Source organism: Wyeomyia smithii, chromosome 3, assembly GCF_029784165.1.
Source record: "Wyeomyia smithii strain HCP4-BCI-WySm-NY-G18 chromosome 3, ASM2978416v1, whole genome shotgun sequence".
In the NCBI taxonomy this organism is placed as follows: domain Eukaryota; kingdom Metazoa; phylum Arthropoda; class Insecta; order Diptera; family Culicidae; genus Wyeomyia; species Wyeomyia smithii.
This window is the reverse complement of record NC_073696.1, coordinates 1664907-1688968: the sequence shown is the minus strand read 5'-3', so window position 1 is coordinate 1688968 and position 24062 is coordinate 1664907. Positions and strand designations below refer to the sequence as shown.

The 24062-nt window shown below is 40.6% G+C and overlaps 1 protein-coding gene across 1 annotated transcript in view; it reads right to left on the bottom strand.

Moving 5' to 3' along the window:
- Window positions 1-24062, bottom strand: part of LOC129732596 (ATP-binding cassette subfamily G member 4) — a 43258-nt gene that overhangs the window by 7941 nt on the left and 11255 nt on the right. The window contains exons 2-7 of the mRNA XM_055693590.1: window positions 13982-14289; window positions 13783-13928; window positions 13482-13720; window positions 13009-13422; window positions 12839-12939; window positions 12621-12776 (exon numbers count right to left, since the gene is read on the bottom strand). Of these exons, the coding sequence (XP_055549565.1) occupies window positions 12621-12776; window positions 12839-12939; window positions 13009-13422; window positions 13482-13720; window positions 13783-13928; window positions 13982-14289 (1364 nt within the window). The remainder of the gene's footprint in view (window positions 1-12620; window positions 12777-12838; window positions 12940-13008; window positions 13423-13481; window positions 13721-13782; window positions 13929-13981; window positions 14290-24062) is intronic.

Genomic DNA, 24062 nt, shown 5'->3' with positions numbered 1-24062 from the left:
GCCAGCTTGGCGCAAAACCCTTTCCCTTTGTCCGACTGCTCCGTATTCTTTTTGAGCACCTGCTCACCGACCGAGTAGGTAGGACAGTTCGCATTGGAGCGCAGGTTGTAGTACGAGGAGTGCTTTTCATAAGCGGTTTTTAAATTTTTCCGCACATCTTCTAACATCTTTTCCCTCTCCTCGTCTACAATCTTGTCGTTACTCGGAGTTGGAGCGTCGCGCAGATGCCGATATTCCCGGCCGTCGGATACCATGTTCCGACCAAACATGACAAAGTAAGGAGTGTAGTGGGTGGCTTCGTGGACAGAGTTTCTCACCGCGTTGGCGATCTGTTGCAGGTTATTCGCCCATTCTTTGTGATCCTTCTTGATGCAAGCCCGAATAGCAGTCGTTATCACCCTGTTAACCCTTTCCGTGTCATTCACCTGGGGGTGGTAATTGGGCGTTCTCCAGTGTGTGACATGGTAACGGGCCAACAGATCGTTGAATAACGAAGAGGTGAACTGGGATCCATTGTCCGAGAGGATCACTTCCGGCACTCCAAACAGCAGGAACAGAGAATTCTCCACGAAGCTGACTAACGATTCAGCTGTTGCTTGTCGGAAGGGCTGCACGATCACGAATTTGGAAAATAGGTCCGTTACCACCAGAAGGCACGTATTTCGATTTTTGCCCGAAGTTGGCAGAGGGCCGACATAATCCATCGCGAGAAATTGCCACGGGTACTGAGCGATCTTCTTCTGATTGGCCATGGGAGGTGTCGTGTTCTGGTTCGAAGCTTTGCTCATCTGACACGTTAAGCAGGTTTGACAGATTCGCTTCACTTCACTGCTCATGTATGGCCAATAGAATCGTTCCCTCACAGCATTCAATGTCTTCTCGAAGCCCAAATGTGCACGTTCGTGAACCGTACGTACAATCTCGGGTCTCTCCGCTTTTGCTGGATACCGTTTCCACTGGAATCGCGGGTCCTCAACTCTTCCGTCCACCTTCACGAACTTCCAGATTTCCCCGTTGACAACACGAAAGTCTGGGTACTTGGCTGGCTCTTGCTGGATTTTATCGGCCAGATCTTGTTGTTCGACATCTACCGCCTGTACAGAAATAGTTTCGACGGACCGGGACAAACAATCCGCCAGGATATTGCTCTTGCCCTTTCTGTACTCCAGCTCGATGTCGTACGACTGGATTTTTAGAGCCCAACGAAGCAGTTTCGCATTGCCAGATTCAACCCCAATCGAAAACAGCCACAACAAACTTCGAGCATCGGTGACCACCTTAAAACGGGTCCCTTCAACAAAGTGGCGGAAATGTTCGATCGCCAAGAGCACTCCCAAACATTCCTTCTCGACACTCGCATATTTCCTTTGGGTACTACTCAACTTTTTGCTGAAGTAGGCCACGACTTTCGGCACGTTGTTGTGGTGTTGGATTAACGCTGCCCCAACAGCATTATCCGAAGCATCGGACTCGATCGAGAACGGAAGCGAAAAATCTGGATTCCCCAGAATCGGTGCTGAAACTAACGCAGCTTTTAGCTCCCCGAAGGCGGCTTCAGCTGCCTCAGTCCAGACAAACTTCGCTCTCGATTTTTTTAGAAGATCGGATATCGGCGCCACGATCCGACTGTATTCTCGGATGAAACGTTGGTAGAATCCGGCTAATCCCAACAGGCGACGAATGTCCTTCACATTTCGGGGTCGAGCGTAGTTCAGAATCGGGGCGATTCGACTATTGTCTATGGCTACGCCTTCTTCGGTAAGCAAGTAGCCTAAATATGTAACCTGCTTGCGACAGAAGCGGCTTTTGTCGAGCGAGATGGTGAGGTTGGCTTTAGCTAGGCGTTCCGCCACGATCCGCAGAAGCCGGACGTGCTCCTCAAACGTCTTCGTAGCGATGACGATATCGTCTAGGTAGACGAAGACGTTTGGCTCTAGGTCGAAGCCTATCACACGGTCCATGAGGCGACACATCGTGAAGGGCGCATTAGTTAAGCCAAACGGACAGACTTTGAAGCGGAACAATCCTTGTGGGGTCCTGAAAGCGGTATAATCCCGACATTCCTCCTTCAAAGGAATTTGGAAATACGCATCTTTCAGGTCCACAACGGAATAATACTTGGCCTTACCAAGCCGGTGGAATATTCCTCCCATGTTTCGCATGGGATAGGAATCTTTCTTGGTCCAAGCATTGATCCGCCGCGAGTCTAAGCACACCCTTAACTTCCCATTCGTCTTACGAACAGGAACTAGAGCACTTGCCCACTCGCTAGTGCATTCTTCAATGGCATCCATCCGTTTGTACCTCTCTAACTCTGCTTCCATCTCCGCCTGTACTGCAGGCGAACATCGGTACAACGGTTGCCGACACGGTTTTGCCTCCTCTCGGAGCACAATTTCATGCTGCAGCAACGATGTTCTCCCCAGTCTGTTTTCGGTCGTGCAAGGGAACATCTTAATGGCTTTCACCAAACTTTCCCGCTCCTCTACCGTTAGATCATGTTCGGTTTCAACTGTTTCAGGGGTTGTTTTTGATGGCTCTGGAAATTCCAAAGCCGGAATATCCAGCGTCTCATCTGGCCCCATTGGTTTTAAAACCGGTAGTGTGGTAATCGATTTTACCCCCGCCGGTGCAAAGTCTTCGCCGCAGTGGGCTCGTGTAGCCGACTCGATAGCGGTTATCCGCTCAAAACCGTTCTCTCCCTGAATCATCGGCTGAATACCGAACTGTCTCCAGAAGTCGTAACCAAGAATAAGTTGCTGGGAAACCTGAGGAACTACTAGAGTGGGAAGTACCTTCGTAACTCCTCGGAAGCGTACAGGCAACTGCACGTACCCCAGACTTTCATGGACGGTCTTATCTGCAGTTACGATCTTCAGAGGGCTTGGTTGAAGGATTAATCCGTTTCGCTCGGCAAGGTCAGGAATGTTAGTCACACTGACACTCGCTCCGGAGTCCAACAGTGCATCATACTCTTCGTCGAAGATCCGCACAGTAATGTGCGGACATAGAGTTGTCTGAACCCGCACTTCGCACACCTCCTGAAACGGATCTAAGTAAACGTCATTGGGAACATCTCTCTCAATCGGAATGCGGTTGCTCCCATTCTGGCATTCCCGATTTAGTTTCCCGACCTTTCGTTTGCAACTCGCGGGTGGCTGTCACAGTTACTGGACACCTTCCCGGGATTCCCACAAATATAGCAGAAAACTCGTTTTTCCTCGGAACAGTGTCTCCAGACATGCCCCTTCTTACGACAGTTCCAGCACAACGGGCCCAAGCGCTCCGTTTCGTGTGTTGGTCGCTGCCGCACTTGTCTGGTTTCCACTGAAAGGTTGGCTGACTCTACCGGTTTTCTTCGCTGCTCACCTTTCCGCCCAATGAAATTGACTTCTTCCGCTTCCGAATACGACTCGTCGCTGCTCCGGTTCTCCACTTCGATCTGATGGACTCGATTGGGGAGTCGAGCTGGTCCATCCCTATACTGTCGAAAAGTGGGATCGTAGGCATCGATGCGATATGCGTAGTACTCGAGCTTTCGCAAATCTCGAACCGTTTTACAGGCCAATTTCGATTGGTAATGCGGTCGCATATTGTCCCAGATCACCTCGAAGAGGCGGTGCTGGTCCAACGGTGTGGTTAACAATTTGTTGAGTCGCTCGATCTCCATCTTAAACGAAAGAAAGGTTTCATTCCGATGCTGTTTCCGTTCGTAAATCCGCTGCCGATTCCCTTGGTCCTTATTGGGGTTACCGTACATGTACCGTATCCTTTCTTCAAAGTCCTCCCAAGTGAGAAACTCGTCAGAATAGCATAGGTACCAGTCATAAGCTTCCCCTCTAAGGATCGTATGGATTCGTTGCAGAAGTACATCGTCCGCAATGCGATCCATATGCGCTAAGCGACGGATTTTGTGGAGAAAATCTTCTAATGGCCGTTGCCGACTATCGCCACTGAAGGTCAAATGCCACTTTTCCATTCGGCGGTCAGCGTTTTGAATTTCGGCGTCGCTAATTCGCCGCTCCCTTCGGCTATCTCGCCTGCGATGCGGACTGAACACGTTATCATCCGCGAGAGAGCTGTCGTCGTCGCTAGAATCCCAGCGTTCACGCTCGACTCTGGGGCGATGATCCCTGCGTCCACTATCTGGATCTGGCGAAAACCGGTTCCGGTCCCTCCGGTCTGCCCCGGTATCGCCTCTCTGACGACTACTGGCAACACGATCGTGTCTGGGGCGATGCTCCCTACGTTCACGATCTGGATCCGGTGAATATCGGTCCCGATTCCGCCGGTCTACCCCGATATCACCTCCCTGACGATCCCGCGATAAGTCGCGTCGAACACGCTCAGGTTCACAACGGTCCCATCGGTTTTTCTCGCGTTGTTCCGCCCACGGATTGTTGAGGTCTAGAGGAAAAATCATCGAATGCCGTTCCCGTGGCTTCTCTCTCGCTTTTTGGAATTTTGTCGGACCACCCTCTGAGGCTATCCGCTCGACGCGCGGGGGTGCATTCTGGCGTGAACCTTCCATCCGTGCCTTCGCCAATTCCCTTTCCAAACTCGCAATGCGCTCCAGGAGTGCCTGGTCCTTGGACTGTTTTGGAGTTACGGCTGGATCCCGATTCCCTGGAAGTTGCTTCGGGTATGCACCACTCGAAGGATCACGTCTCAAGGCTTCGCCGATTCCGCGTTGTAACTCCTCCAACGAATAACCACCTACTGCACCTCCGTTTGCGTCATCCAACTCCGTCGACAAGTTTCGGCGCGCATCTAACGCTTTTGTCCTACCCTGTTTCTCGTCGGTAACCTTTTTCCCATTAGCTCTGTTCAAAACCTCCCGAATGGAGCCACACAATTCCCGTCGCATTTTCTCCGAGCGAGCATCGGGTGCTTGGCTTCTAGCCGCTCGCATAGCGTAGTGGATCAACCGGGACATGACCCGATCATCCACGCCGCGACCCAATTTCTTCTCCAAATCATAGACCTTACCCGCGATATAGTCAAACTCCTGCTCGATGGTGTAGGGCGACGGGTAGTCTCGCTTTTCGCGGATATCGTCGTGGAAGAGATTCCGCAGAAGGCGATATTTAGCCTCTGGCTCAGTAGCCATATCATTTGTCTTACCGCGGATTAATAGTTCGTAATCAACCTCTTCGTTAGTGAGGTGATCAGCGTGTGGAAATCTGTACGACATCGCGACAGTATCCATTAAAATCAGAAAACAATAAATTATAGAAAAAAAATTATATGACAATAGAATTTACCAAGATTTGAATAGTAAATAAGATAATATTAAAATAATATGGTACCAAATAATTATGCAAATATAGCACTCACACTTCCCAATAATCAATATTTATTTTGTATATAATATGTTTAATTTAGAAAATAATTCTTGAAGAAATAGGACGAATACACCATAAGAATTTATATAACTACCCAAGACAGCGCAAATAAATATTTCAAAAGAAAATGTGAACCTTATCTATTTTCCAAAGAAATCCTCCTAAATGCTAAAAGATAACTAAGTTTTCCCAAAACGTGGCCCCACGTTGGGCGCCAAAATGTAGCGGGCCTGAAAGCCACACTCTTAAATCCGCGGTTCCGTTCCCCGTATCTTCAAGCAAGTGGCTTAAGCGCCACCTCAGAGAGGACCACTTGCCTGTCTTGGCTTGCCCGGCCAGAAACTCCGCCTCAGGGCAGGTCAGGGTAATAAACTGAGGGAAAACGAAAAGGCAGATGCACTTCACTAAGGTACTCAGTCTCATGCGTTTCAATACCGCAGAAATTCGCGAAAATAATCCTAAAGCCTCAAACACCGAACTCGTGATTCTCCTCACTGGACCAATTCTGAGCAATCAGATTGCTGCCCAGTTTAGCGTAACCAGAGTGCGGGGACTGTTTTCCCAGGCAGTCCACCTGGAGTACCAAAACAAACAAACTAGAACGAACGCGAGACGTGAGACACCTTAGAATACCTAAATCATCAAAAACATCACTTCAACAACAGGGAAACGCACTATATTACTTTTACAATTATATTTACAAGCATGCTTCGTTTCACTACTAACTAAATTCTGGCCATCTACAACTAGCTCACTAACCTATAGTGTGCGTGGGTGGAGTGTCTAATGGCTACGCCATAAAGCTTCTCTCAAGGTGGGGGTCTTGGCTTAACTGGTTTATATCAACCTGCGCAGGGATTTTTATGGTTCGTACTCACTCGATCGGCGGCTACTACCTCTCCTTTCTACTTATTCAGCATCCGACAGCAATCGGTTCAATCTGCAATCACCGCCCCATCCAGGTACGGTCGTGGTTTCTGCAATGGCGTCGATAACTGCTACAGCACGCGCCGATCAGTCCGATCAGCGAATCAGCATAGGCCGCCTAAGTGTGCGGCGGCTGGCGGAACGGGCCTTGTCCTGGCTGACGGTATGTCCCAGAAGTGTGCGGTAGGAGGGTGGATGTACTTTGCTGGCGGTGGGTTTTATGGCTTCGCCAAGCGCTTTTAAATAAAACGTAAAAAGCCGTCGAACGGCTGTTCGACGCGGTTAGGTTACACAGTTACAGCCAAACCCAGACAAACTTTACCTTCTGTTTTCACCACACTTGCTGGCAAAGTCTCCACTAAATTTATAGCTACTCCTAACATGCGCTAATCCTATCAAAGAAACAACACTTAAAACAACTAGCTAATCTAAGACAACCTCACGCTAACACAAACCTCGAACAAATTCGCGAACAACACAAAAACACACACTCTGGCTTCTTTCGCCGTTCGATTATAAATGATCGAAGCGAGATTGGTTTGCCCCTCAGATCAAACGAGACATTTGGTTTAAAACCGGAAATTTTACAACGAACTTCCACGGCAAATTCAAACCCGAGTTTATATCTCCCTTTCCCATTAGATTCATGCATCTAACCATTTCATTTCTCGAGTTTAATGACCTGCGCTGGCTGGGATTTTACCAATAAGAACAAGCAAGTAAGTCGCAGATTCGTGCTTGAGATTTTGGGTTGCGTCACCGCGAATGAGAGGCTAAAGGAAGAGCAAATATTCAAACGGCTAACTCGTACGCAAGGTGTAATTGCGCCTGGTTAGCCAACTAACCATGATCTTTATAGTAGATCAGCTATAAATTCGAAAATTGACAAAGAATAATTATGCAAATTTAATTCACCAACATGATTGCTACATCGTCCGGTCGCGTCTTGGATACCATCCTCCTACTATTATTAGAGCTTAAGAGGAATTTTTAGCAATTGTTTAAATCTGAACCAGGAATCACAATTCGAATAAGATATTTCAAATTTGGAGCCGTGATCCGGGGACCAAATTTCGGGATTGAATACTCGATTTTTAAGAGACAGAAGTTGGATACAATTTACACTGGGGTCTTTTTTTATGCGGTTGATTGAACCGCGTTTAAAAAACTAAGGAGTTTTTCAAAAACTTAATCAATCCGTCGGAAATTTTCAATATTTAATTATCTAGGTTCCAGTTTTTCTTGATCTCTAAGCACAGTGGTACGAAAGCTCAAAAACGTGAACTTTCTTCATTTACTATCCAAATACTGGTTTCATTGACATACTATCTTCTGAAGATATTTAAAATATAGAAAGTCTCACAGAACGACAACCGACTAAAGCTCAAAAACTCCGCCGCGTGTTTCACTGCAATATCTAACTTTTCAGTTTTACACTTTAGGGAGATGGTGTCTTCAGCAAAGCTGTAGATAATATAGTCACAAACAACTTTGCTTCCGAAATTAGTTTTTTTTAATATCTAAAAAACTGCAGCATTTTTAAGAAAAATATTCAGCTGATATTTGTATCAGATTTGTAGAAGACACAAAAAAGATAACTTTTACACAGATCGAGTCATTCCAAAAAAAAAAAATCAATAAATATGCCATTTTTCAGTGTATATCAGACAATGAAGATCCAGGAAGAGACAAATGTTTCAATCAATTGCGAAGAGCGATTATGATAGTAATTCGATTTTTTTTGTGATCTGAGAAGCTATCTTTTATATGTCTTCTATGCTGAAAATTGTTGGTTTCTTATTGCTACAGATTCTTAGATATTCAATATAATCTTATTTTTGGGACTAGTCTTATATGAAACGTCACATCTTCAAAACAAGAGGTGTTTGAAAAAAAAAACGTCTTCAACAAAGTATTTTGTGAAGATATTATCTACAATTTAGCTAAAGTCTATTTGTCTAAAAGGTTAGACTAAACAGCTAGATTTTACAGCGCCATTAGCGGCGGTGTTTCGAACTTTGACTTGCTGTCATTCTCTTAGTCTTTTTATATACTATTTTTTTCTAAAGATAGTATGTCAATAAACCCAGCATTTGGCGCGTAAATTCACGATTTTGACCTCTCGGACCACTACACTCAGGTGTGAATTACAATCTTGAAATACAGGAAATAAACAGAGTGCTTTAAAATTAAGAGTTCCAGCCAAGAAATTTATGATTGAAAACTTATCAAAATCTATGCAAGGTTTTTTGGTTGATGTTAAGGAGAAAAAATTTACCTTAAGGAATCGTGACTTCATTTCATAATATGACTAACTGTGAATAAACAATTAAGATTCTGGAATATATCTAAATTTTTAATTCTGAAATGAGAAATCCAGAATTCCGCTATAAGAATAGATTTTTTTCTAATGATTTTGATGAAAAATTTCAAACAAGAGATTGCTGTTTAAGGTCTGAGAATTCTATGCTGAAGATTGCTGAAGATAAAATTGAACATTTAGAAAATAAAATTTCACTTTTAGAGTTAAATTTTTATAACAAAAAGTTGTCCAATAATTCGTTTAAAACTTAAAAGGGACACACAAAAGTAACAGTTTGTGGATAACAATGAGATGTGAATGTTGGTGATACTTTTGACCAGAGTCTGACAAAGTCATTTTCAATTGACAATTATCAGTGACGCTTTGACCCGTCGCTTTCAATTAAAAAGCTTTTGTATCATTTTCGAGCACTTCGTGAGTCACATCGAAAGCTTTTGCTTTGATTTTGACAACTAAAGGGCTTGAAATGGCAATGTGCGCTGACGGAGACTTCCAGGAGGCTTCCATACAGTTCTTCACGGAAATATAGGAAAGAGGAAGGAAATATTGATCGGAGCTTGCGTGACGTATTTATTGGGTGCCATTGCCGTTGTAATTGTAACTACGGCTTGCGGTATTAGAAAACTATCATCAAACAACGCGATGCGGTGCTAATTCCAATTGAGACGCTGAACGAAAGACAAGAATCTCTTTCTTCGTCAATTAAAATAGTCATAAGTTTTAGTTGAAATGATCCGATGAACAACAGACGGGAAAGAGAGGCAGAAGTGATTTGATAGTGAAAATACTACAAGGTATACAGCCCTAGGGTTGTATGAAATGGTGACGTGGGACTAAACACTGTAATTAGGGGATTTTTTGTTACAAAATATACAGAGTCTGCAGACAGAATCAATGTGTTTATTTTCAGCCTGCCCTGGAAATCAATTTTTGGAATATATTCAACAACACTCAAAGAAAGATAATTTATATTTGGCGATATAATGCCTTTAGTATTTTTTTTTGTGCAAAAACATATGTATTTAACAAGGCACAAGCATATCGTGCTTGTTGAAGAAGCACCAAGAATTTCTCATAATGCGTCAAAGTCAGAATTATCTCTATATCCTCAAAAACCAAATCCAATAATGCTTACGTTATCATAATGAATGGTTTTGTCTTATTTAACTCCAACTAAATCAAATCTATAGTATGGATCTTACTTTCAAAATAATATGGAAGCCCTAACAAAGGTTCATCAGTTGGAAAACATAAGAAAATATTTTGAACAAAATTCCTAACAAGTTTCAGCAAAAAAACGTAGAAATCCACAATTACATTTTTATTTTTTGCTTGACAATTGTTTCATTTGCCTGCAACTACATTCGCTGTATTACGAAGACAGGAAATATACGTTTATTATGGTTACGCTTAGAATAATAATATATCATCTAACAATTTTGAAATGTAAAAGAGATTCTGTACGAATCTTACTAAATCAACTAAAAAATCACAAGCATTCGCAGGTTCTAACTCTTCTATAAATGTATATATTTAGGAATTTACTCTTTCGATACTATCCGGTCACGATTATTTAGTGAATATCGAAGATAAAATTAAATAAATATCCGTTGCAAAAATTTACAATTCTTGCTGAGTAATTTATGGCAATCATATTTATGAAATAAACTTTCAATCACCATCAACAGCGGCATTGTAGTTTTTCCTCAATTGCATACGAATGAAATGTACGAACAAAAGTGTACCACTGCAATACGAATAGTACCGCTGCAGTACGAATAGAAGTGTACCGCTGAAATGTACGAATAGAAGAGTACCACTGCAATCATAGACGACAAGAGACCTGCGGTTCTATACTCCACTGGTACTGTTGCTTTTACTGGCATGTTTTCTTTCAAGACATCAGTTTTTATTAGGTTCTACAGTACCTAACACGCAGATTTAGAGATTGTTCAAGGATGGGTATTGTTTCAAACTTTTAGGAAAACTTTTACCTTCGAGACATCATATTACTCTAAGCTCATGGAAGTAAAAATAAATTGACCTATTGGGACGGGGAGACTCTGTCAATTTTTATTTCGAAATTGATACAGGGAATATCACAGGGAACGGATGGTGTCCATTCACGTCGTCTGTGCTAGGAATGCTCGCATGTAATTGGTTCATTATTCGCGTAAATTTGTTATTGAAATTATTATCAATTTTACCGCTTAGCAATGAAATTAGAGTGATAATTAACACATTACAAAATTGTTATACATTTTATCTATCCAACAACATATTGGTTATTGTTGTCCATCATGTGGTTATGCTGTTATTAGCGTTTGAAATCTGACGCAACATTTGCCCGTTTCATTTCCAATTTTACAGAATGCATCCCAGTATAGTAAAAAAAGACGTGTCCCACGTCAAAAGAAAATGAAACTGTTCGAATCGAAATGACAGCGCGAGATATTCAGTTTTATTGTTTTGTTTCGGAAATGTAGAGCCCTGCTTTTGAATCAGTAAAAAAGGTTTAGAGCTTACCATTCAAAATAAAAAATTTGAATTTAGAATTCATTTAAATTTGCAAGAATCTAAATCCCGATTGAACTTTGATTTGATTTTGATTTTAAAATTTCATAAAAACGTTTGATATTTTTTAGAGTTTTGAATTAAAGATTCACAATTTGGTGCTATGATTAATGAACTAAAAGCGATTAGATTAGATTCTGTAACTTTCAGCCTCATATTCAGCATTCAAAGAAAAAGAGGAAAAAAAAAGTTTCATAAGACAGGTTTTGACGTTTAGAATGTACATATTGGGAATAGAGGATGAGAATTTGGGATATGGGATTAAAAATGTAGATCAAAATCTCTAGTGTTTGGTTCTAGGATTAGAGATTTAAACAGGTATTAAAAATTGATTTGAGGACTCGAGATTATGAAATTCGGATGCAGGATGTTCTCTTTAGAATCAAAATTTTAGGATTTGAAACCGAGGATTTAGAAATTCAGATTTTGACCAAACAATTAGATATCAATTTTTTGAGCCTCAGGTTAAGAAAACAGAGTTCAAAAGTCAGATGCATGATGGGAAATTTTAGACATAAGTTATAGTATTATTCAATTCAAAAATTATACTAAAACTTGCGAAATCATAACTTGGGTTTTCTAGTTCATTAAGACCGACAATGTGTGCAGCAGAAAAAGTCAAAAATAAGCGAACTGGAAATACGATACAGCTTTGGAAAAATATTCCGCATCCAGACGAGACTTGTACCCGCAATCCCCATGTCTCGGTATGGTGTTTTGACCAATTAAACTACAGGGGACGGTGGTACTGTTCCATAATCTATATGCGTATCACATTCCACTGCCGACTTATTCTATTGCTCATCCCTAACTACGCACACTACTGTGCAAGAGTTATTTCTACGACTGAAAGGAATGTCTCATAACACAGAAGAGTCAGCTGACGCTCTGTATCATGTTTCCAGTTCGCTTATTTTTCTGCTGCACGCATTGTCTGTCTTAATGAACTTGAATGTTAACGGGTAAAAGTCGTTGTTATAAATAAAAATTGGATTTTTTACTTTCAGATTTCTAAAATGACTTGAATACTAAAAAACTTGAATTTGGAACTTAGTATTCAGGTTTCGAATAAGATTGAAGGATTTTTAGTCTCGGAATGGGATTGTGATTCCGAGACTCAAAATCCTTCAAGCATTGCTAAATATAGGATTTGGAAAACATGATTGAGCATTCAGGTTTTGAACAGAAGTTTTTCAGTTGGCAATATAAAATTTGAGTTGCATCGCTTCAAAGTTTTATGAGTTTCTCGCTTCAAGATAATTAAATCAAAACACTGGGAATATACATTGTGCTTCTGAATGAACATTAACATTCGAAATTTTGGCTGTGGTTTATGGTCAGGAACATTTTGAAGTCAATGATTAAAGTTGACGACTAATAAACTCAGGATTTTGAGGATAATTAGGATTGCTGGTTCAGCAATTAGTGGTTTAGAGGCCAAATTTACTTACCACAACGTTAAACCAGGCACCAATCGCCAGTCCGATACTCTGCGCAACCAGCACGATCAGGAAGCTGATGGAAAAAAACATTCCGAACCGGAACATCTCCATTGGTTGCCCACTCATAAAATAAATAATGCACGTGAAACCCAAGCAACAGGAAAACTGTAACGAAATTTGAATCATTATTAGCTACAATAACGTTTGTTTAGTAAACAGTGACTTACCGAAATAGGAAGATCGATTAAATTCACAGAAAGATAGTAACTTTTGAGTGTGTACCACCGGTTGAAATGTTCTTTTAAAACAACCCCCATCTCAGTTGGAACTGTTTGTGTATAATGGAAAAAAAAATTAAACATTTTATTTGATAGCGAATTATTTCTCCTCAACTCACAGGTAAGAACAGTCAACATCATGGTCGCCATCATGTGATGCATCAGCACCGAAAACAACAAATTGTAATTATCCAACACACGAGATCCTTCGTTACCGGCGTCAATGAACAGGAAACCCAGCATCCCAGCAATCAAAATGTTCACCCATATCCTGAGATGTGTCAACGTTGCATCTCTTTTCGCCTTGATGATCCCCCTGCTGATCAGCACCTTAAGCTGGTGCCACTGGGAGGTCGCGTGTAAATTTTCACTCTGCTCAATGATCTTCTTCAGCGGGTACTTTTTGCGAAGCTGCTCCAACTTCAGCACCCTTCGCTTATCCCCGAACCAGTCCGTACTCTCACCGTTACCCATCTCCAGCACCATCGTTTGAACCTTCTCCATCCCGTGCTCGCCGCACGCCAATTCAATAACTACAATAAATGAGTTAAAGTTATAATTTTAAATATATTGTTCCTAATTGAGGAATTACCATAATCAGCAGGATTGTGATACACCGGACAGGGCATATCGACGGACTGAAGAAACGGTACTAAACTTGCTGTACTGCCTTGGTACATACATTCCCCACTAGACAGAACGTAGACCTGATCGAATTCATGGAACAATTTCGCCGATGGTTGATGGATGGTGCAGATAATCGTACGTCCCTGATTGGCAAGCTGCTTCAGGAGAAGCACAACCTGGTTACAGGAGAAACTGTCCAAGCCACTGAAATTTAAATTAAACCATGTTTAATACTAGACACGATAAGACTGACTGATCGATCTTACGTGGTTGGTTCATCCAGGAACATAATCGTTGGATTGTTGATCAATTCCAGCGCAATGGAAAGCCGCTTTCTCTGACCGCCCGACAACCGACTGGTGATCGTGTTTTGATGTTCATACAAGCCAAGAACCGTGAGGATATCTTCGATCTAGAATTAAACATTGAAATAATTGATTTAACCAAAAGTTACAAATTACTAACCAGTGATTCTTTCTCGTGCTTGGAAACATCAGCTCCCAGTTTCAGGTCCGCCGCGATCCGCATGTTCTCCAACACCGTCAGGAGCGTCTGCAGCTGATCCTGTTGCGTGATGTAACACGTCATCCGTCGAAAGCTGTTCAGGTTGCGGATTCTCCCATTGACATAGACCGCACCCTCAACCCCTGTCCGCCGGTAACCGGAGAGCACATCCAGCAGTGTTGATTTCCCCGCCCCAGAGGGGCCCATAATGCCGATCAGCTGCGAACCAGGAAACTTTCCGTTGACATTGTGCAAAATTTCCTTCTGACCTGTGGGAGTAGATAGAAATATTTACTGTTTACTAGTCGTTCGATTTGTTTTCGATATCTTATCAATGTACAAAGTGCACTTTGTGCACCCGTTCACTAAAGGTCGTTCAGGCTACTTCAGATTAGAATACGGTTGACACAAGCTACGTGAGTTTCCTCGTGTTCAAGTGGTCGAGCCCTCTCTACCCGGATTTCATCGGCAAGTCGGGTGGACTTCGATCTGAAATCGATTTGTTGTGTGCATCGTTAACATAACACCTACTACGGTTAAGTTGCGTTTTACACGGATTTTCCACTTATTCTGTTGTAACAGTACTAACTGAAGCCCAGCATTTAGGGATTGAGACGCGCTGAGTTTACGCTGATAAGCTTCGAGGTTGACAAGTTGTTTTGAAACGGAATCGGATCGAAAACTTGTTTTTGCCAACTGAATTGATAGTAAACAAATGCGAACTATCAATTGAAATGTGTTCGTTGCGGGTTACACATTGAGGGGGGAAAACATGTAATTGTTATTAACTCTGTTACAAAATTAAATTGAATATGCATCCAGAGTATCTTATCGGATGACCTTCATTTTGTAAACCCCATCAACACGTAAATTAAAACGCATGGGTTTCCCGAAATCTTATCGCAACGAATCGGTCAGTTACTTAGATTTAGAAACAGCTTAGCAGTAATACCACCCTCTTATCGCTATTCGTAATAAATCGAATCACTTTAAGATATCCGCTCCAAAGGTTGACAACTTCATTCATTCGGTTACCAATTGAAACAGGATTATTGCGTACGATATGTTGGCTGTATTTATCGATAGAAATCACCGCCTAGCCTTGATAAAAAACAGCAAATGATTGATTGGTGAGGAATTCGTAAGGATTTTCAGAATATTTTGTAATATTAATAAATTTTAATTACGATGCTCTTATCACAAAATTAAACGGGGAGGTAGGTTTTAGTGTGGAAAAATCCATTCGATCCCAATTCCGTTTAACTTCTACTGACATATAAGTACAATAAGCGCAAATAAGTATTGTTCGTCCGGTTCAATGACTAATGCAGCTCACTTCTTCTCGGCTCGGTTCAGTTTTTGATCCCTCCTCAACCGGTTTGCCATAAATCACACCCGCTTCCAGTTCCTCTTCTCTACTTTCATTATCAAGCGCAAAGCCATTTCAATCACCATTACGCTTGGTGGCGAGTTCGATTGTGCTGCCAACGGCCAATTAAAATGCAATCGACGGAAAAATTAACACGACATCGTAAAATTCTGCAGCTTCGTCTTGAGGTACCTTCTGCAGGCCCCATCGAAACGGTTATTACACGCTTATTAATTCTGTCGGTGATGATTCTGCTCGGATCCGTGCCGTGCATGTGATTCGACGGTGGACACAATAAAAATGTGCGTTCTGCTTTTTCTTCATTCTGAGCAAAACGAAGGCGGGTTGTGTGTCAGTCACACGCTTTATCAGCTGTTTTACACGTCCGATTATCAGCCGATGAGACTTTGCTTTCTTTGTTTGTTTCTTGTTTGCATTTAATTTGCGCATCACAGGGTGTCACGGTTATTCCGGACACGGTTTATCCATTCAGTAGTGAGAATCAATCTGATCAACACAGTGATGATTTGACGATTTTTGAAGGCATTCCAAGGTCGTCTGTTCCACGTTTGGCGCTGATCAACGATTACTTGCGTGTCGAGTTTTTTTCCCTACCGGGTGCCGCTGGCACGATGTGTGATGAATAATAATGACTTCGTCTAATTCGCAATTCGGCGATTTGCTTTAAATCAAGTTTCACGGAAACTGAAGAGAAAAAACAACAGCAAAAACCAGTTCCTCAAATGCTTCTAACTTCTATGTAAACAGACGATGCAAAAAAAAAACAATTCTTAAATATCCAGTTTCAAATCATGGTCAACGGGTCACTGAGGAAAACAACTTTCTCTGCATTCACTCGTCAATCATACAAACGGGTTGGAAACTGTTATAAATCGCACCCCCTCGTCAGAGTTCTATACAAGGCAGCGGTATCAGTACTGATGCTGCGATCGTCCGTAAAAACCATTAAAAGGCCCCCATAAAAACCGGTCTCCGAGCTTTGTAGGTCGAAAGATGATGGTGAGTCTCTATCAAGAATTGCATTGTTCTTGTGCGAATTGTTTTAATCACTATAATTGAACAGATCAAGGGTGAAGGATGTGGAAACGTCATGACTCTAACATGAGACAACGAAGTAACAATTGCACATAAATCTCCACTCGGTCGTATCCTTCCAGCTAATGATGCTATCACGTTCTTGTCAATCATTTGTAGATGTATTCATTATTCATAAAGTTTGCACGCCATGTTGTCAATACACAACTGCGAGTAACTGGTTGACATTGAGGTGGGGACATTAATTGTGAAACCGGTAACTCTAATGATTATGTTTACTGTACTTTGTGATGAATTATTTTGTTGAATGGAAAATCCTAGATTCAAATAAAAACAATTTCTTGCAGCACAGTAGGGATTGAAAAATCAAGGGAATATTACTAAAACTGTCTCTATTAAAATAATTATTTTTTAAATTAACTTGAAAGATTGTTTTATACTTGTTCTACATTTCAAGTTAAACGTAGTTAATCTCGATGGAAATTATATATGAACTTCGTATGAAAACAATATATATGATGTTTTGGCTGGAAGAAATGCACTAAGCATTATGTGAAAAACCTCTTAAATCATTTGTTGATTGTTCGAACAAAGCAAAAAAAAAGACGTGTTGAAATTCTTGTCAATGCAAACACTGCTGAAGATTTATCGTTTGCCATGAAACTATCTCATAACTCGAGTGGTATGAGTCGAAATGGGAAAAAAAAACATTCCAATGCGTATTTCTGCAATCGAAACGTCTGAACTGTACCTCGACTAGAATTGCAAATGAGCTTTCTATAGACAAGTTCATCTTCACGAAAGCAGATTTCCAAATTATTTCAAAAACCGGAAATTAAAGAGAAGATCTACAGACAATCCATAAATAAGCGAAACATTTTTGTGAAATTGGGTACCCTTAACCAAGTAGGAAGCGTGTAAAATTTTCAGACTTCCCGTAAGGAAACGTAGAAGCGAAGAACCCGGTAAACAATTACTTCCGTCTTTGTTACGAGCAATAAAATTCACAGGAATGGCTAAAAGACAACAGCGCATTTTTTTCGCTTTTGTTGACCGAAGAAAACCCGGAGGCTATATAGATTAATAAGACAGCTGATACATAAAAATTAGAAAACCCTGTAAAACTTTAGAACCCAATTGATGGTGGCACTGGCGCATATTATGACACCTTCCTTACCTACAATGACGACTCTCTACATCACAGAAGGCCTAATATATTCAAATACGCTGCATTGGAAGAATTGTTCGATGGGAATCCATGCCAAACGCAGGAACAGCTTGCATCTGTATTGGGAGTTATCCACCAATCCATTTTCAAATGCGTACTTGCTTTGGGAATGATTCAAAATCAAGGAACTCGAATCCCAGGTACGCTGGCCGTTGTTTTTTCTTCCGTGAACAACTGCTCCAGCGGCAAAAAAGGAAGTGTTCTCTTCATTGCATCGTGACGGGCCATTTTTTTATTTATTTATTTAAATGGATTTAGCTGGCAAAAGTCTAATCAAATGTTGTGCGGTCAAAATTATAAAAACGAGGTATTATTTAGTCTTCGTTACAACATAAGTGATGGCTCTCCAAATTCGAATGGAAGTTCGGCTACATAGGGATGTGAAATGAAAATCTAAAACCGAAAAAAGTAAAAATATGTCCAATTTCAAATACTAATAAATCGGTTAGTATTCGATGGATTTCCTTTGTTCTTGCAGCAATAGATTGGAAAATCTTCTAAGATTCTTCCCAAAATAAGATAATTGTAATTTTATTATTCACACTATTGTACTATTGAAAATAGTCAAGCCTTGTCAAAACGAAAAATTCGACCTCTGATTGGTCGTTATATGCTTGCTTCCCAAGCACGGTCGACAGGATCATATACCTTGCAATTGAAAACATGCTCTTTGGCCTATATAAGAGCCTGTTTCAGCCGGAGCCGCTCATAATAGTTCTAGACAGCAACAACAGCAGTCGTCCTTCCTTAGCAGCAGCACTAGCCCTGTGGTTGGTCACCACGTCTCAGGAGCAGCGCGGTTTTTCTCAACGTGTGTCGCCAGACTGCCATTATTTCCCCACTGTCGGGGCAACATGAAGATTGCCATCAGGAAATCCAATTTTGGAAATCATAATGCCTTTTTCAAGGCAAATAAATAAGTCATTGAAAGTTAATAATTCTTGTCAACGCAAGCAAGCATTCTGTGTTGCATCCTAGCAATTTAAATTTGTCGCACCCGTCGAATTTACTAATGTGAAATAGTTCCACAGTGCATGTTGTCCGTGTATCTTGATTCCCCCAATGTTAGGGCAGCTCAAAGGTTGTAATTAGCAACCGATTTTGAACCGCAAAATGCTTTTTTCAAGGCAAATAAAATAATTGAAGGTTAATAATTCTCTGGCATCAACACAAGCAGACATTTTGTGCGGGATGCAATCAAATTCTGTTGTAGTTGTCTAATTTTTACTTTATTTAGTAAACCCCCCACTGTAGGGGCAGCGCAAAGGCTGCGATCAGCATGACCAACTTTCAATAACAAACGGTTAACGTTTATTCACTAAACATTCATCCAATTCAAAACAGGTTTTTGTCTGAGTACAATAATTTGCACAAAAAGACATTAAAAATTTTACCGCATTATTAGACGCGTTTCTCCAGTCTTGCCTCGTGAACGTGAAGGTTCCCTATCACAGACATAGATTTCGTGCTCCAGCACGTTACAACACGTGAAAATTGTCTTTTTACTAGTGCAACATTTCTTGGAAGTGTTTTACTATTCTAAGACGTAGTAAGAGACTACGAGTGCATTTATTGCATTTATTAAGAAATCCATCGGAAGTGTATTCAGTGCTATGTCTAAATATATGAACGCCAAATACAAGCTAGATGCTCGGAAACGCGCGAAGGACCAGCATGGGGGAAGTGCATCGAAGAAACCAAGTACCATTACGGAGGTCAATGTAAAAGCAGCCAGAGGTAACACGTGTCCAACCTCTGGTTGGGACGCTGGAGAAGGGCCTTCTACTATAGGTAGGAGAAATCGAGCCATTTATTTATTCCGTATGCTCTCATGTCTAATTTACCTTGGATATAATACTGCGAAAATGATGAAATTTATATATTGTCGTGCATGCAATATAAGCATAACTTTTGAACTCACCTAAGGGATGTAATAAAAGGCAAAATAATTCTAACTTTTAATTCTCATCATTTTCGTTGCATAAACAAAGATTTATAGAAGGTACAACAGTTTACTGAAACAAAAGGTTTGAACTGTGCCTAAAAGGTTCCGCACATGATATACCATAAGTCCTCATCTAAATGTCATATCTGCATAAAAGAGCACGAAAAGTTCTGATTGCATTTTTGAAGTAGAATACTTCTCTCAGGAAGTTCGGCTACATAGGGATGTGAAATGAAAATCTAAAACTGAAAAAAGTGAAAAATATGTCCAATTTCAAATGCTAATAAATCGGTTAGTTTTCGATGGATTTCCTTCGTATTTGCAGCAATCGATTAGAAAATCTTCTAAGATTTCTACCAAATGCATGAAATTGCAATTTCATTATTCGAACTATTGTACTATTGAAAATTCTTAAGCCTTGTCAAAACACAAAATTCGACCTCCGATTGGTCGTTATACGATTGCTTTCTTAAGCGCGGTCGGCACAGTTATGGACCTAGTAAATTGGGAATGCATCATTTGGCCCATATAAGAGCTTCTTCAAATAATAAACAGACATTTCATCGGATATTAAATTGAACAACTGAAATTTGAAGAACACAAATGAATATTTGAAGAGTTAATATTTTCTCGTTTTGCGCTATAATCCAAAGTTAATTATCTTCATCTACATGCATACTCTGACTATTATTACGTGTTTGCGTCGCTTAGTATTTGGCTACGGTTATGCAGAACGAAAATAACGGCGCGATGCGATTTGGCAAGACGAAATCTGTTGAAATGTATAGCTCTCCTTCGCCTTAAAAAGAGTTGTACATTTCACCACGGTAAGGCGAATCACATCGCGCCGTCATTCGCGTTCTGCATAACCGTAGCCTTTGTTCCGTTCCCGTTCAATGATGTCGTATTAAAAGTGCATATTACAATTCGGCAGCACCTTAACTTCTCATTTGCACAAAATTTAAAAATATTAAATGAACTTCATTCAAAATATCAAACAAAAAGAAATTACAATACTGCCACTGGACGGTCAATGTTTATATACTAGAAAAAATGACTGACACGCAAGAAGCCGGGTTATCTTTCTTGTAAAAGTATTCTACTTCAACCTTGCGGTCGTGGCTTTGCATACAACCTTCCTGTGATTTTTTTTCAGGAATTTCAAAATAGCGTTGGACGCCCGTTGTTATTTTCTGAACATAGTTCTCTTTCTAGAAAAAAGGTCGCTTTTTACGCGGCTTTTTTTACGCGGATTCCGGAATTTACGCGGTTTTTTACGCGGATTCCGGAATTTAAGCGGTATTTATTTTTGCGCGGATTTCGGTTTCCTTTCACTCGGAATGCAGAATTAACGCTGTTTTTTTAAATGCGGATTCCGGAATTTACGCGGTTTTATTTTACATGGATTCCGGAATTTACGCGGTTTTTTTCACGTGGTATGTATCCCCCGCGTAAAAAGTTGCTTTAGTGTATTGACATTAGTTAACCATTTACTTAGTTTTACACAGCTTGACAGAAGGCAGAAATCGCGTAATTGATTTCTAAACAACGTTTCAATATTACGTCCAAGCCTTCTTCTGTTTTCTAGTAACCTTTCCAGAAAATGTAATCCGCCATGTACGATTTAAAAATTTGCGCCGGAGATGAATATTTGGATTCTGGACGTCATCTTGATATCGAAAATATACATATTGCAGAGCATATATTCGTTTTTCATAAAACTCTAAAACCGGAAGTCGCCATATTGAATTTAAAAAATGTCATGGGAGTTTTAGTTCTGCTTTCTAAAGGTCATCCTGGTTCCGGAAATACCAATGTTTGGAGGTTTGTAAACGTTTTCTACAGTTGTATACAGCTTCCCAGCAACCAAAAGTCGCCATAAACATCGGGAATCATATTCCGGTCCCTAGACATCAACTTCTGGCCATGACCGACCGAGGCCATGGAAGTTATCATACCTTTTCAAAAAGTTTCCATAGGGCACTAAAAGACCTGATTTTCTTATAAATTAAGACCCCCTCCCTCTTTGATAGCTGCCCCTTTCTCTTTTCGACATCATGTTCCGGTCTCTGGAAATCAGTTTTCCGGTCTCCAGATATGACCAAAGGCCTAAAAACTATTGTATTCATTCAGAAAGTTCTTATAATGCATGAAAATAGATTTTTTGATTAATTAAGACCCTCTCCTCCTTTTGGGGTTGCATCTCCTTCTTCACACTATTTCTATGACCACTTTCTCTGTACAAAGAACACGTATGCCAAGTTTGGTTAAAATCATTCATTCGAGAGTTATGCTGAAGCATACATACATACATACTTCCAAATTTTTCTTTAAATAAATAGCTGGATTGTAGGAGCTTTTATCTTATTTGATCGATGCTCTTAACTAAATTTTTATTCGGTAATAGTTGAGCTTCAGCAACTTTTCCAAACATATTTTTTATCCAAAACGCTAAATTGGATTCTCCGTTATCAAATTATGCAAGAAATATGTCAAGAAATCGTTCCAAAAACGGATCAAAGTAGGTTGGATGTTTTGAAATACTTCTCTAGAAACATTTGCACGAAAGTCGATTTTCGGCTGCAAACAGACGTCACTACGTTTCAAAAAAGGCCATTATTTGAAAAAAATATATGATCGATTTTCGTATGACGACGTCATTCCGATTCTGAAAATACCCATATTGCCTAGCATATAATTCAATTATTAATATTCGCAGATTTCCAGAAACCGGAAGTCGGCAACCCAAGTTTCAAAATATCGTCAGATAACGATAACCGGTTCTTAAGAATCATTTTTGCTCCGAAAATTGCATATTGGGGGGTTTGTGAGTGTTTTCCACAGCTTAAATGGCTTCCCAGAAACCGGAAGTCGCCATCTTGGATTGAAAATGGCATCGAACATCATGTTTCGGTCTCTGGACATCAACTTCCGGCCTCAAAATGTGACCAAGAACCCGAAAATCATCAAATTTCAATGAAAGGTTTCCATTATGTATGAAAATTTATTACTTTTACCCCTCCTTCTTTAAGATGACCCCTCTCCCTATCCAATATTTCTATGACCACTTCCTTTATACAAAGAACACGTATGCCAAGTTTGGTTGAAATCGGTTCAGGCCTTCGAGAGTTATGCTGGAACATACATACATACATACATACAAAACTTCTCTTTTATATAAATAGAAGAAGAAGATAGATATAAGAAAAGAAGAAAGATAGATAGATATAGATCGATAGCTATACATACAGCTTGTTGAAATGTTTCTTCATTGTTCCAGTGTCTTTAATCCGAGTAGACGAGAGGCGGGATCCAACCAAAGTCAATCTCTTAGCATAAATCGTAGACATCTTTTCTATACGCGTAAATTCCACACTAGATGTTGAGAGTACCAAATTAGAGAAATATTCTCGATCAAAAGTCGTAACGAAGAGCAGAAAAAATACCGTTTCAAGGCAGTGATTTGTTATCAGATGATATTGTTAGGATGGACAGAGGCACAAGCACTGATATAACTAGTAAGCGTATCACTTACTTCAATGGTGATACTGCCAATAATATGAAGTGCGCAGTACAGAAAACACCTGGGCAAAGTCACAATAAATCTAATGTTTCTGGTCGCAGGGACTCATCACTGCGACACAGGGAAAAAAAGCTTTCAAGATAACATGCAGTTTAAAGGTGAGCTAGGATATCAAGACCGTTGTCTTTGTCTACTCCCCTACGGGCGTTCCCATAGATTCGGTAATTGAAAACTATTGGATTACGTTTTCGATGAAAGGTTATAACTTTACATTTAGAAACACTAAGGACAAACCTATTTCGTCGACATCAATCAACAAACATATTCAACAGCGCTCGTAAACGTTTGCAGACATCAACAGATTAAACTTTTCAATATAATTTTAGATCATCAGCATACACTAATTTACAGCCGGCTCCAAGTAGCAAGACAATTTCATTGAAAAATAAAATGAACAATAGAAGTCCCAAATTGCTGCCCTGAGGAACACCGAAAAAGTTGGTGAACTGGAACGAAAAACAGGAATCAATTTGCACAGAGAGTTCCACTGCACAAACAAAAACTAAGCCATCCCGTTATCGAGAAACGCCGAGTCGTTCAAGTTTTCGTAAAAGTATCTTATGGTCAATACGATTAGATGCTGCTTTTTAATCAGTGTATATATCAATTTGCGCCTTTTGCTCCATGTGAGAAATGCAGGTTGACGTGAATCCGAGCAGATTTCACAAACGGATCGGCCAGGCTGGGCCGAATATACGCGCTACGAAGGTTATGCTGTGTATTTGATTGGACCAAGTCGGTATTATTTGTTTTGAGCTATTGACTCCAATTAACCGTTATGTACTCGGCAATTTTAACACACGTAAGTACTCGGCAGGGTAACCGGGTATCTACCAAAATGAAATGCTTCTTACTTCTTCA